General features: G+C 35.7%; 1 protein-coding gene across 3 annotated transcripts in view; it reads right to left on the bottom strand.

Annotated features, from left to right (window-relative positions):
• Nucleotides 1–1,607: 1,607 nt before the first annotated feature.
• The window catches only part of TMEM245 (transmembrane protein 245), an 81,522-nt gene continuing 68,036 nt past the window's right edge, over nt 1,608–15,093 (bottom strand). For all 3 annotated transcript variants that reach the window (XM_051812634.1, XM_051812635.1, XM_051812636.1), the window contains 4 exons: nt 14,104–14,204; nt 12,635–12,809; nt 9,675–9,869; nt 1,608–8,651 (listed from right to left, as the gene is read on the bottom strand). In XM_051812634.1, coding sequence (XP_051668594.1) covers nt 8,606–8,651; nt 9,675–9,869; nt 12,635–12,809; nt 14,104–14,204 — 517 coding nt within the window. In that variant the 3' untranslated portion in view covers nt 1,608–8,605. The remainder of the gene's footprint in view (nt 8,652–9,674; nt 9,870–12,634; nt 12,810–14,103; nt 14,205–15,093) is intronic.

Genomic DNA, 15,093 nt, shown 5'->3' with positions numbered 1-15,093 from the left:
TTTTCTTACCTCTTCCTTAAACCATCATGCACCTACCAAATTGACCAAAACACTTGCAAGCATGTATGCTCAGAAATTCAGGGAACTGAAACCTCAAAGAAGTTGTCAGGACCCATCACAGCACAGATAACTGCAGCATTAATACTCTAATATCAAGGGTTACCTCATATAAAGAAGAAAAAAAAGGAACTACTTGTAATGATGTGAAATATGAACTTCCTTGTGAAAAGTAGCTAGCACAGAGTAACCTCTGATTTGGGACGGTAGACGAAAACTGTTAACTGTTTGATACAAAGCTATGTCAGCTGGTATAAACATCCTTCAGTCAAAGGTATAGAAGCTGAATTCTTTTTACATTTGATATGATTACATATTACAATTCAGTTGCAGCATGAAATTTTATACACACCATGAGATAGATACTATCTCAGTGCTTTTCTGAATGGCTTTCAACTTTGTTATCATCCACTGTGTGTTTGGATTTATGTCAACTAGATGTATTTGAGTGTCTAGGGTTTATTTTTTCTCAAAATGCCAATTGTTATTTATAAATGGTAAAGCCAAAAGACTGAAATCTTTCAAACTGTATCTCCGGTCAAGCTCAAAAATACGTTGGTAATCAGCACATTTTTTGCATATGTATCTGCATGATAACTCTTCCATTTTCTTTACTCTCCCACCCACAAAATATTGGACATATACCTTCTGAACTGTTTTGAAGAAATAGTTGACTCTGAGCAAAGAGGTTGTGCTACATCATTATAAAACTTTATCTGCGATGGGTACTGAACAGAACTTCTTATTATCTTTTTATAAAAGCAATATTATCTGCACATTAAAATCACTAAAGAAATATAAGAGCTAAGGAGTTCCCACAGAAGGGCATGTGCTTTGGGCTGCCTGATTGCAGATGTATTTTTCTTGGTTCTAACTTAAAAGGAATTCTGAGCATCTGGAAAACTCACCCCAATTAAAAAAAAAATCATAATTACGTTACTAATATCAACTGCTAAAAAAACCCACCTTGTATGCACTAAACTAAACAAGGTTTGATCCCTTCAGAAAACTAAAGAGATACTAGCTAAAACTGACTCTCCTATATGAATTACTTGAAGGGAATGAGTCTGGTCACAGAACACTGAGAGGGATGAAAACTGGAACATCAGCCGTATCTCATTTTAAAAGGTGTGAGCAGTCACGCAAGGAGAATTTGACCACTTTTGCTTTATAGTCAATAGAATAATCTAAAATTCTGCTTAGACACTAAACAACCATTTCCAGTTCAGAGAGTAAGCCATAACGGAAGTAACTTGAATTACCTAGAGCTGCCGAATGCAAGCTTTTGTAGGGTCTGGACACGTGGTTGTGTTACTTCAGGCAGTGCAGCAAATTTCCAGGTGCCAGCTGACCTGCAGTTACTCTTGAGGCACATGTCCTTCCTTATCCCACAGAAAACGTGAAAAAAACCCCAGAAGTACGGCTTCTCTCAGTGACATAAGTCATATACAAGGACTGCAGATCCAGCTCCAGCAAACCTGTTATTTCATCAGATTAACTGTGGCCTTTGTGGCTGATTCCAAAGAGCCCATCATTCAAATCAAACTCAGTTTTCTTTACGTTAACGGCATTTTATTTCAAAATATATTAACCATTCTGTGCTTACAAAGGACCGTGGTGTGAATACAGTATTAAGTTAAAAGCATCTTAAACCTGCTACAAAAAACATTTTTATTAGGATGAGCACTGGTGCATACAATCAAAATTATTTAGTTTACATACCTCTGCAGTCTACACAAGTACTTCTCAATTTTAACTTACACATTTTATTCTGCCACAGGTGGACACAGGGGTTATATTTTCAATATTATACGTGCAAAACCAGGTACTATACCAAACCCAATTTTGATAACATTAGTTCCATTCTGAAGATGTATCACATGTACATTTACAGACAAAATTTGTGTCAACAGACAATAGAAGTTATTGCTCCAAATCCCCACAGGGCCTGGGTAGGAATGCATGTTTTAGAACAACCCATGCTCTGTAATGCAAAAAATCTGCTGTTAGGTTTGAGTAGGGTGTAGCCAGTCTTAGGATTCGATGTCAAAAGTTTCTTTGGATTTGTTTTGGTGAAATTTCCCAAAGGAGGAAGAAAACCCCCTGCCTTCTGAACCAACCTTCCCTAGTGTTCTGAGCAAAACATCAAACACTAGCTAGCATATATAAGTATAGGTAAGCACTATAAAAAGTTGGTTTCCAACCATCACTGAAGCACAGAAAATCTGTTTTTAAAGGCAACAATCTGAACAAATTGTATGCTTGCAGAATAAACCAGTCATGACAGATGACAGAAACTAAAAACATTGATCTACAGAGCCAGTAAGTTATGTACAACACAAAAATAGTTATTATTGACACTTTTTGAAAAAGCTCCTGTTTTAGGTTGAGAACTGGCAGAACGTGGGTGAAATATTTGGGTTTTGTTTTTCCAGTCTTATGTCATCCTTTCCAGTCTGGATGACAGTTCTTAAGCCTAATGAACTTTTGTTCTGTGGCCACTTTTTAGCTTTGTGATACCTCTTACATCTAATCTATACCAATACCATAAAAAGTTTCTTTGATTTTAGGTCCTCATTGGATCACTGTGTATGACAGTCTGGTGGTAAAAAGTGAGGCCAGGAGAAGAAATCAACTTTTTGCTTTAAAATCATTATGAAAATTCTTCACACACACACACAAACACACACACACACAGAGATATATATATATGGATGCTAGAGCACTCACTCTGCTTTATCAGCTTGCAGATGTATCCTGCTGCAAGCAAATACGCCCTGCTTCTCACTCAAACATGGCTTTGGTGTCACCACATAGTACTTATAGTCAAAAAATAATCTCTAATTCAATGCAACACGAATTATAATTTTCCAAGTCCATCCATATGCAGAGCAGATCAAGGATGCAATTACTTCCAATTAGCAATTCCTTCCTGAGTGGGACATATTATTTCAGTATGGACATTCAAAGCATGCCCTTCAGGCCCTGGAATTGATTCCCAGAAGGGCATGAAGCAATACTCTCGTGTACTAAACCATATTCAAAATAAGATACCAGATGAGGTGTGGAAGAGATTAAGAGTCTGGGGAACTGAAGACATACTTCATGACCTATTAATTTTGGCAGCTCTTTAGAGGATGTGTGCAAATACTTCCAGAAACAGTAATCTCTCAGCAGTGCATTCTTAGCAGCTTTTCCCTACTTTATATGAACTAACAACAAAACAGTTGTAGTTACCCTACCAGTATTTGCTTGTCTCTTCCTCAATCTGTAACAAGTAAACATAAATTCTAGAAAATGTTGCTTGTTTTCACTATCTACAGGCACAAGTTAGTTCTCAGATATCATTAAAAAAAAAAAAGATAGCAAAAATTTTCAATTGAAGTCTGAATAAGAAAGAGACTGCTCATATTTATATAATGCTGCATACCAATATATAAATTTAAAAATCCAGTGTAGAATCCCTGAATATGCTCATCACTTCTGGCATTGTTTCGGGTTTCAAAACACCAAATTAAGTTTCCACATTGCTGCTTTTTTAACTTATTTTTTTTTAATCTCCAATCACTTAAAAGCAATTTTTGAAAATTTTACCACAAAGCACTAAAGTACTTTAGTAAAAGTGACAGATAAATGGTACCAGGTTAAAGATCAAGCCTCCTTTAAATTTGTAAGAGTTTTAGACAACCCTAGTTTTGTAGAAATAGAAATAAAGGAATTGCCAAAGTTTGCTTCAGTAAAAAATTTAAGAAATAATAGTAAGAAGAAACCCTTTGAAAAACAAGTTAATATATTGAGTTTAAAAAGTTGATGTATCCATGGATTTAAGAGATGCCAGTTGTCACTCAACAAAGATTATTTGGGAAATCAATTTTCTCTTGTAAAATTGCAAACTTCAAGGCAAACAACAGCATCTCTAGAAGAATGCTACCTCTCTTATCAAACCTAAGGAACACTAACTCCAATCCAAACACCTTTCAACACCTTCTGAAGGAAACTGTAGCTATTTCCAGAGGTAGTATCCAATAGAGGTGGTACTATCTGCAGTGACAAATATAATATAATATAATATAAACACAATGTTTGAACAAAGGCAGTTGTGGAAGCATCTTCTGCCAGTGATGTAAAGCTATGGAGTCTCAGTAGAATAATAGTATTTTCCCATCCTTATTTTATCAGGTCCATAGGAAGGGTTGCACCATTTGCAGTATTCTGTTGCCAGTACTAGGGATCAGCAGCACAGCAATTCAGCTGCTGCTTTTACTGAGTAACAATTTCGTTCAGTTTTGTATTTTCAGGTTTTCTGAAAAATGATGTTTAACATTGCAGCCATACATCTATTTCAAAAGTTACGCTGATACCCCCAAAGTATAAGAGTGGAAAGAGAATCCGATTTTCCCTGAACAATGCTTTTTTCTTATTGTGTTTAATTAAACATATTATGGATTTCCCATTCCAATAATTACTGACAAAATACACATCTCCAGTGCATCCTCCCCCCCAAAGTCCTTGAGAGAAGCCACATAGTCCTTGAAATCAGACAAGCCTAAGTGTACCCTAGATAAACTGCACATACACACCATTGTGCACAGAATTATCTGACCGCTGGCTTCATTATTAGTTAGATATATGCTTAGCACATTAATTTCTGAAAAATGTGTATTGTATGTATTACTCTGATGTTAATATTTTTTTTAAGCAGTGTTTCAAAACAAGTCATTCTTGCTCCCAACTGGTCACAGTACATCCATGCTGAAAGCCACTGTATTGTAGTAAGGCTGGCAAAATGAATGTGTGCCAGATCCTTGCACATTGCAGTTTGTTGCTCCGTGCATCCAATTAAGCCAATATTTACAGTGACTTGAAGTTAACATGCTGGGCTATAAACTGGCACACAGTCACTTCTGCTAACTCTGCCACAGCACAATAATGTTCAGCTAAGGTATGGCAAGGGGTGGAAGGGCTAACTCAGACTCAAGTGCCAGAAACAGTCAGCATCAGCGTTTTTGCACTACACTTAATTGCAACAAGCCTGATTTGCTAGAAGAGAATGATAAAAATCCACCACAGTTGGATTTCACAATACCATGAGACCACATTGTCTTGGATTACTACAAGCATTCCCTTCAAAATTCTAATTTTTTTTTCAAACTTAACACTACATGTACTAAATACATTTAGTAAATACCTACTTCTGTAATGAGTGTTTACAGTACAGCTAAAAGCCATCAACTTCTTCCCAATAAGCATTATGGAGAAGATAGTCTCTCCTAAGAAAATTGTAGAAAACTGCAGAAAAGTAAGATTTTGGTTTGATTTGTTGCCATTTGGTTATGTTTGTTTTTTGTTTTTGTTTTTTTTACAAACCCCACAAGCCATCTTCTAAAAGCTTATCCCATTGAGCCGCAGGTTGTTTTTGCAGATGAGGAAATATAACCATGAATAGACTCTTTACAGTGACCAGAAGTCAAAATGACCAGTTTGATTATTTTCACATTAATGTGAGACTGATCTAAACTAAACCACTCTTAAAGAGGCTGAGTCCTCTCAGAAAACAATATAGATTGCTAAATATGCAAGAACTAGGTCTTCTATTTCTACTGTTAATTAGCCACTTACTAAACACAAAACCCATATAATCAAAGTACGCTCTTTCATAATGTGGTGTTTTGTGTTTTTTTTCTAAACATGGTGACAATCAGTGAATATTTTCTATTCTAAGAAGGTAGAGATTTTATTTTGTTTGGTTTTTTTTTTTTTGGCAACACAATGTCACTGCACCACTATTGAACCATAAAATTGGTTCCTCAATCAGGCACAGCCCACAGCATCAGCTCCTAAAGTTACAGTTACTAAGACAGTACTATGGATGGTTCTTCATGGCGAGCCTCAGCTGACTTTGAAACAGGAAGCATCAATACAAAGCCTCATTTTAAAAGAGGGCAAACTAACAAGACTATAGCAGATATGAATTCTCTATACAAAATAATTTCTTCTGCATTGGGAAAGGAATATTGCAAAATAGCTATGTCTCGTCTCAGATGATTTTACTCATTTGCCATTATGGAAGATAACTGTGTTTGAATCATGATTTTAATCTTCCTAAGAGACTCCTCTTGGATCTAAGGTGGTCAGGCAAAGGGGGAGAAGGAAGAAATCTTAAAAGCAAACAATATGACTCTTTAAAATGACTATATTGAGTACCATAGGAATATGAAAGATTGTCTCAGAAAACAGGATAGTAAATGTGGACAATAAAATATCTTGACCAGTGAGCACAGAGGTGCAATGGAAAACTGGAAATACATTAAAGATGCATTCTTTTTTTTTGCTACTAATCTTCTTTAAATGCTGTCTACAAGAAGCTACAAGAACACAACAATTCAGTGCAAAACTGTGAACTAAAAAAAAGTGACATAATAAGAAAGTTTCCTAAGTATAATGGTGTTCTCATTCAAGCTGGTTAGAATGTTGCAGGAATACTTAGTGACACCTTCAAGCTTTTCATCATCCTCCACCCTAGCCAATAAAAATTATAAAAATATGTTTCGTTAAAGATTTTCCATGAGCCAAAAAGCCAAGGAAATAAAACCACAGGACACATACTTGATTCAAGCAATACATTCTTCTTATTCAGTTAGTTGGAACTAAGGTGTAGATCTTTCAGAATTTAAAATATTAAATGGGATGTTTCCATATTTCGATGAACTCGAGTCAACCTACTAAATTAAGCCCGAGTCTGTCCTTCAAACACATACCTGCAAGTGTGCAAACAGCACACTCAACCATTCTACTTAAATACAAAATTTCATCAGTAAAATTGCAGCAGTAAATTTTGAGAATCTGAGGAGCAAGGATATTTGTGTCTCAATAGGCAGCCTGTTTATTGCAAACCTATAGCAGGACTTTCTTGCTTACTAAGTATCAGAGTACTTTCCAATCACTTTCCATGGAAATGTATTTTTAGAAACAATGTAAAACACATACAACCATGAAAGTAAGAACCTTCCATATCTATCAGCACTCCTGCAACTCAAGTAAAACAAACATCTTATTACTGACAGCTATTTGTACACACATCTCAGATATCCCTGGATAAGAATGGATTTTTGTTTCATCCATCACATCACTGTCAATAAATACACGGCATGCCTGTATTTTGTACAACTTATTATCAATCAAACTGAAATAAATTCAAGAGAAGTTACTAGAAACTGAAAGGTGGTTCTTTGGTTAAGCAAGTGCATCTGCTACTTAGTACCCAGGGCCTCACTGTATTTGTGGAAAAGCTGTGTAACTATGAAAAATATCTACCAAAAAGCCCACTTCCCTTTTACAAAAAGGATCCATTTATAAAGATCCATTGTGTCAAAATATTTCAACAATCAATACAAAAGGCCTTAAATGTCACCAAAACTGCAATTTAAGCAAAATTATGTATGGAAGAAAAACACTAGAGGATTTCATGCTGTGACCTAGGCAACACTTCATTTCAGAAATTTAAGAACTTTATTAATAAGATATACCTTAAGATATATCTTATGTCTTAGAAAGACATTTAGCCAGAGGCTTACAGGCTTAAAAAAACCCAGACTAAACTAAACCAAAATCTATGCTATCTCCCCTTTCTCTCTGGAAATAAAATTTGTTTGAAAAGTTAACTGAACTTAGCTACAGCATTTGAAAACCAACAATCCCCATTCAACTTCTTCCTATTACTGGAAGTACACATTACTACTGCCTGAAAACACTTAAGGCCTTGGATTAAATTTAGTTGACAAGATGACTCCACTGAGAGGGTGGGTAAGCAGCAAAATCTTATCAGATTTCACTGCAAATGAGAGCAAGATTTAAACTATTTAAACAAGTCCTCCTATTTCAGTAAGAGGAAAACCCACATCTAACAGTTTGCATTTCTACTCATTTCAGGATGATATTAGAAAGACCAGTCTCCAAAACCACTAAATTTCGGTGCATATAAGAGGATAACATTTAAGTGTTATTATGAGTTACATATGATGGTTGAAGCCTATAAAGAAACACTTTGAGGAGTAGCAAATACTTATACTTTCATTTCACAATGAGTGGTTTACACTTCTTTCACCACCAGATTAACTAAAAATAAATATTTTGGAATTACAGCTTTCTTTAAAGCTACTACAATTTAATAAGACAAATAATCCAATAAATAAAAGCTAAGTTAGTAATTTCAGCAGATAACAAAATGATTCCAGTGGATGTACCTGTCCCTCTTAACCATTCTTTTTATGAAGACAGAAGGTCTTCAAAGTCTTCAACAAGATAGTTGAACTGTGTGTCAGTATGCAAAGCCTTGGGAAGTAGACATTCTCTTTAGAAGAGGCAAAGTGCACAATAATGTAAGGCCAGCAGATGTTTGAAAAATACTTTCTCCTAAAACCCAAACTATGCTTCCCTGTGAGCTGCCCCCAGGCACAGCTGGGAAAGGACAGAAGGCCATGGCTGTTGTGAACTCAAGATAGAAGACAGCGATTCCCTCACATTGTATAGGTGCAGGACAGCACCTTCATCACTCTGAAGACGATTTCATCTCCTCGGGACTCTCTCGAGATGACCTGAGGGCAGGGGAGGGGGGTGGGAAAGAAAAGTGAAAAGTAAGACTCAAATCTGCCCAGTGGTTACAAATAACCAGTTTCCTACAAATTAAACAGGAAACAAACACATACAAATTTTTGTGCGTATTGTGGGAAACTCTGTCTATGGCATATATGGTAAGTCTTGGAACGCAACTTCTACAAGTCAGAGAGTACAGACAGGTCCAATTAGTGTTTTTTCTCCTAAGCTGCCCAGATGAAAGACAACATTATTCATGTGAATAAGGCAAAGGATTATTTCTCACAAGCAGAGAATCCCCTTTAAGATATATGTATAATGAGTTAAACCTGTATAATTTAATAAGACAGTAGAGACATTTAAATGGCTACTGTCAGTAACACCATCACTATGTGATTTTCAACTGTAATTAGTTATTCAATTAGGAGTTTATTCGTCCCATTCCATAATGGTACAGTTTAAAGATGCATTTCTACATTCCACATTCAGTAACTTCAGTGATGACATTTACAGGATCATACTTTTAATGGCATAATGGTACAGAATATTATCACATTTTTTAAAATTTAGGTATGTTTATTTATATTTTGCAGTATTGTAAATTAACACATAAAAATACAGTATTTTCTGGCAGGCCCTTTATTAAGGACAATGAACTTTATTAGATATCCATAAAAATAGTTTTACATGAAAAAAAGGGTGTTCAATCATCTCCTAGCACACTAGTAACATATAAATTATAAGACACAAAAATACTATCAGTGAATTTTCTAAAAGAGCCTTCTCTAAGAGGCTGAGAGACGTTAAACACTTCAAGTATACAAGTTCCAGTGAGTGTTTTACTTTCCCATAATTTTCATTTCTAGAATATAGGATAGCTGAATCCTCTCCAAATACTCCAGTACTCATGCAGATGTGAATGCACGCTCTTATATAAAACTCATGCATTCATTCTCTATACTTATGCAGACATGACTGAATTGTGTAAAAACATAATGCATACAAGTAAGACGTTTCTGGCTCACCGGTAAATCTGTAATGGCCACGTTGCTTGTGAGGGAGTGGGCACTGAATTTGTTGGACTCACCAACATGGCACTATATATGTTGGAAGCTACCACAAGTATACAAAGTAGAATTGGTCCTATGATGGCTCCTTCCAGTCCCAGGTAGTATGCTCCACCAGCTACCGCAAGACCTGTCAGGTAAGGATGACCACCTCTGGCACAAGAAGAATAAAATTAAATTAAGAACAACACAGTATTATCAATTATGAAATGTGAATTAATAATTAAGTTTTATTAAGCTTAGAAAATGACACAGCTAGCTACAGATATCCATATTTACACTATAAACTGCTGTTTGAATGACTGTGTAAATGTTCCAGTCTGTATTCTGTGCTGTATTTGCACAACAGATCAAATGCTACTGTAGCATGTAATGCTGGAAATACCCAAAATGGAGTAGTTACTTTATAGACATCTGCTGAAGAATGTCTGAAGGAGTTAATGGCAAAAACATTTCCATTTTGGGAATGGAAAGATGCTTGTTTACAAAGACTGTTCATGCTTTATGGTCAAGAACTGCTAAATTTCAGCACAATTAGCAACATGTACTATGAGCACCCCTGAGCAAAGACATTAATTTACACAATGATGGCAACTTGGATTACATCTTTCAAAGAACAGTTAGTATACAGCCTTTAAATAAATAGCCATGTCCTCTCATTTTGTTATTAAAAAAACCTTTCAGATGGAGTGCTTGTTATCATCAGCTTCTAATGTTTTCAGATGACAAACAGAACCAGATTTGCATGAACATATCAATATTTATTGGAAAGTTGGGTCATTTGATAAGCTTTTGATAAGAGCTATCGATAAGCTTTTGATAAAGCTTTTTGATAAGCTTTTGATAAGCTTTTGGTAAGGGCTATTATGGCAGCAACTAAACCAGGCCATTTTTATTTTCCATGTCTCAATTCGGGTGCAAAATGTGAATCCTACCAACAGCATTTACACAAAACCTGTTCACCATCCTCCATTCTTTATAGTTAAAATAATGCTGGCAATATGGAATTGTATAAGAAAAACTACAGTTGACACTTAGCAAGCAATTTTCAGGAAGTTCCTCTAAATTTTGAGTGTAATGCATTGAAAATACCAGCTAGTCACTTCAGAGCCCCAACAGTTTCTGAGGTTTCTACTGTGGAGCTGACTTCTACTCAACTTCCACATTTTAAGTCTTTGCCTTCATCACAACTGCGCGCAAAACAAGACCATGAAACATGACCTATTAAATCATACACACCTCAATCATGTCTCACCCAGATCAAACTTAACCTACTGGCAGGGCCAGATTGTTTTTCTGGGGGAATAAACTTGACCTTAAAGTTTTATGTTTCTCCAACATGATTCATTTCTAAATCTTTAAAAACTTCAAATATTTCTTCCCCCAGCATTTGCAACGGTTTAAAGATTCTTCTGGCTAGTTTGCTAAATTAAACAACAGATCACCTGATGAAATATGAAGTTAATCCATTTAGAAAACCCTGCATAACCTAATTATAGCTATTTCAAATAGGTTTAATCTAATCTGCAAAGCAGCATGATGCTTACTGTTCTATTTAATGGGAAGAATACAATTTTGCTCCACTGTCAGAAAATCTATTCCTCCCCCCTGTATTTTCTGGATGGTAAACAGAGTCTGCATCCCCTACAGTCAAAAAAAAGTATTCTAGTAAGTAGAAGAATTATTGGCTGTTTAAATAGCTACTAGCCTTAAATTTATCCATGATTTACTGTTGGGAAAAAATGTAATTTGATTATACCTCACTTGGTAGCTCAAATTAATGCAAAATAATTATAGCAATAATCTTTGAAAATTAGTATTAATACTGGGCATATTATCATTAGGTACTCTCTGTTCAGTGTAATTATATTTCGTGAACAAAAATATTAATTTCTAACAACACAGAACTTAAACATCTTATGTCCTTATTCTACATTAATTCTTCTGTAATAAAGATCAACACAAATGAGGGACTAGCACCAGCACATAACTAAGTCTGGACCATGAAGTCCTGGATTCAGACAGTAACTAGAGAAGTACACCTTTATATTCATATTGTACATGTTTTTGAACATGTCTTGTATGTGGAAAACTTGACAGTTCATATCTTTGCCAGTTCTGTTTAACTGTGTTGTTTTATCTTCTAGTCTGAGTTGAATAAAGGGATTCACAGATAATTCAGCTGCAGAAAATGTCAGTGAACATTTCTGTTGCATTCCACACACACGACTGCAAATGTTGACTTTGTCTTCATCATTTGGAGTTTGCTTCTCTGTGTACAAACTCAAACCCGAAACCAGGTGACATTTCAAGTCAAAAGAGGCAGCCAAACATCTACCAAGTTCTTTCAAGAAATCTGTGCCTACCCCCTACAATAGGAAAATAGCACTGGCTACTGTCTCAGGAGAAGCCTATCTCCAGTTTTGCAATTTCAATAGACTTTTGCACTGGACTATGGTAACACAACACAAAGGTCAACTTCAAAAAAATCCTCAAAATTCTCACAATCCATTCAGAAAAATTAGTATTTTTTCAGGTCCCTAACTAGCTCATGGTTTTATTTGTTCTGCAACATCATCTGGCATTAGGGGATATAAAGTAAAATTCTAGACACCTTTAGTCAATGATTAGGTAAGCAGAAAAGGTAAACTAATTCTAAGAATCCCAACTGAAACAGTTAATTTTGCTGATGCTGAGTTCAAGACCTCTGAAATGTCAAAGTTCACAGAAAATAGGCCTGGGAAAATAAAAGCACTTAGGTTAGTAAGACTTCTTACTATGCGTTGATATCACTACACTTACTCCTATGTTTGAAGATACTGTTTTGCATGCTTCAGAAAAATTAGTTTAATTAAAGGCATCAGTGACTGTCAATAATTTTTACAATGCTAACTTTAAGAAGTCTTCAATGTACTTACCCTGATATGTCTGAATAAATTGCTGTATCTACAAAGTAAGTTGGCAAGAGGTGAAAAACCAAGAGCAAAATGGCTTTGCATCCCTGTCCTTGCACAAGCCACAAATCTAGGACTGCAGGGACCGCTGCCCAGTATGTCCCCAGAAATGGCACTGCTCCAAGGATTGCTGCTAATGCTAGAGCACACAGAAGCAGAAGTGAGAAAAAGACCAGAGAAACATATTTCAAAAATATATTTACAGTTAATTTCTGACACTTTTGCCACACCAGTAAGTCCCACTTCTATCAACTGCTCTAAATAAGACATTGAAAAAACACCCTGGTGTTTTATAGCTGTGGTTTAGGAAAAAAGAAAATGACACTATTTCCCAGACAAAAGAGCTTCAGCAACAGTCAGTCGCAAGGAGTTACTTCCAAAAGAGGCACCAACTCAGACAAATTTGACATTATACCCATCATGCACACTTCAAACTGTTACAAAACTTCAAAGAAGTGTGTAAGAAAGTACATGAGCCCAAGTCTCACTCTAACTTAATCTCCTGCAGTCAACCATAATAACCAGGCAAACACAAAATTTATTACTTACATATTTCTGTATGCAAACATGTACACACAGGCATACACCCATCTGAAATACCTGTTGTCAGCTAAAGCGATACAGTACTGCTGTCATTCTAATTTAACATATTACAAAACACAATAAAGTGCATTTTTTCCCTCTTTTTTTTTGGTTTCATTAACCAGAAAGCAAAAATTTTTAAGATTTTATATGTAGTTGAAAGAAAAAGACTGATTACCTTCTAAGTATGTCTAATGGCAACCAATGCCTTTAAGGCAGTTGCACTTTATAATGCAGCCATTTCCTGTTATATTGGGGTTTCTTGCTTTATGCTCCCCTTATGTTTCCTTGTAGACGAACATTTTAAAATTACTATTATTTTTAGAGGAAAGGAGTCAAAAGAGGAAAAGGGAAGAACATTTTTCATTGGCCATTTCCAAAGCAAAGATTAAAGAATAAAAGAAAACCAGAGGCTGGTAATACAGTCAGGCAACAGTACTGAGAATAAGGAGCATGCCTCTATCATGCATTTTCATGATACCATATCTTCCTGCATTTAGGTATCTTGAAAAATCAGCACCTGCCAACTACAAAAGAAATAGAAGCCAAGACAGGCAGAATGAAGCTAAAACCTGAAAAGACTTGGACTGAATACAAGGGAGAAAGAATTACATCCAGGAAAAGAAACAGACAGAAGCAGTAAAATAGCTGGCAGGGAGTGTGTTGTGAAAACAGGAAAAGGCAAGGCTCAGAGATAAGACAGCAATCATGGCCTTCTCTCCATCCTACCCATGGCCACATTCTCTAAGACTAGACTAAGCTTGTCAGCAACATTTAATCCTTCTAATTTTGTACAATAAATAATTATGTAATATTATTTATAAATAGGTTATAATTGTCCAAATTCTTACCAGATGGTATGAAGACTATGTTAATACCAAATATAGTATGAGTCAGCCAAGTGTAGAGTCCATAGAACCCAGCCATTTTGAGGGAAGCATCAAATACACCTCTAAAACAACCAAAGAAACTCTGTTAATTTTTATTGGCAATAGGATTTTGGGAACTATGAAGATACACACACAAGCTGCTTTGAAAAACTGAAAAGCCATTAGTGCCACAAATAACACAACTAAAAACGTAACATTGAACCCTTTATGCATTTGTTTCCTCTGAGAAGAATAAACATTCTTCACATCTGTCATTCAAGGTATTTAGACACAAAAACCCCTCATAAGACTGTTCTTTACTGTACAGTAGGTTCCAGGGATAAATTCCTTGAAAGAAACTGCTCAAGCATCAGACCACATCCTCTATCAAAAATAACCTTTTATCTATGAGAAGCAGTACATGAAAACTACTTACTGCTTTTTCTTTGCCTTTTTCCACTTCTACAGCTTCATCAATTTTCTTTATCTGCTTACATTTCTGTATCTGCTCATTCTCATCAGATTAAAACCACTGATACGTGAAGTGAAATAGGCTATTTAAACTCTTACTACTTTCCTACATACTTACATGTCCTTCTGGATGAAAATAATTGAGCATCTCATATTCATTACTAGATTTTAGCCTCAGTATCTTGAAATTCCTAACTTTTAGATTGCTTACTAGGTTACATTACTGAAAACCAAATAGCAAGTCTGGGAATCTAATTCAGTCCTGCTGAATCTACATCCAACATGCTGGACACAAAATGAAGTTCCCCTCTCTTAAGTGTGACCAGAACTTTATGAGAAAGCAAAGTGCTGTAATATTTTGCAGCCCTAGGGCACGTACATGTGTATCTCATGTGAACTGAAAACCCATGCCTTAGGCCTACAATTACAAAAATCATAATTTCAAACTGGCATATCTCACCACTGTATTATGTCGGTTTTCCACTCGTATTTGAGAAAGGC

Source organism: Manacus candei, unplaced genomic scaffold (assembly GCF_025592945.1).
Source record: "Manacus candei isolate 608988 ecotype Guabito, Panama unplaced genomic scaffold, ASM2559294v1 h1tg000088l, whole genome shotgun sequence".
Taxonomy (NCBI): Eukaryota; Metazoa; Chordata; class Aves; order Passeriformes; family Pipridae; genus Manacus; species Manacus candei.
This window is presented reverse-complemented; position numbering and strand designations above follow the sequence as displayed.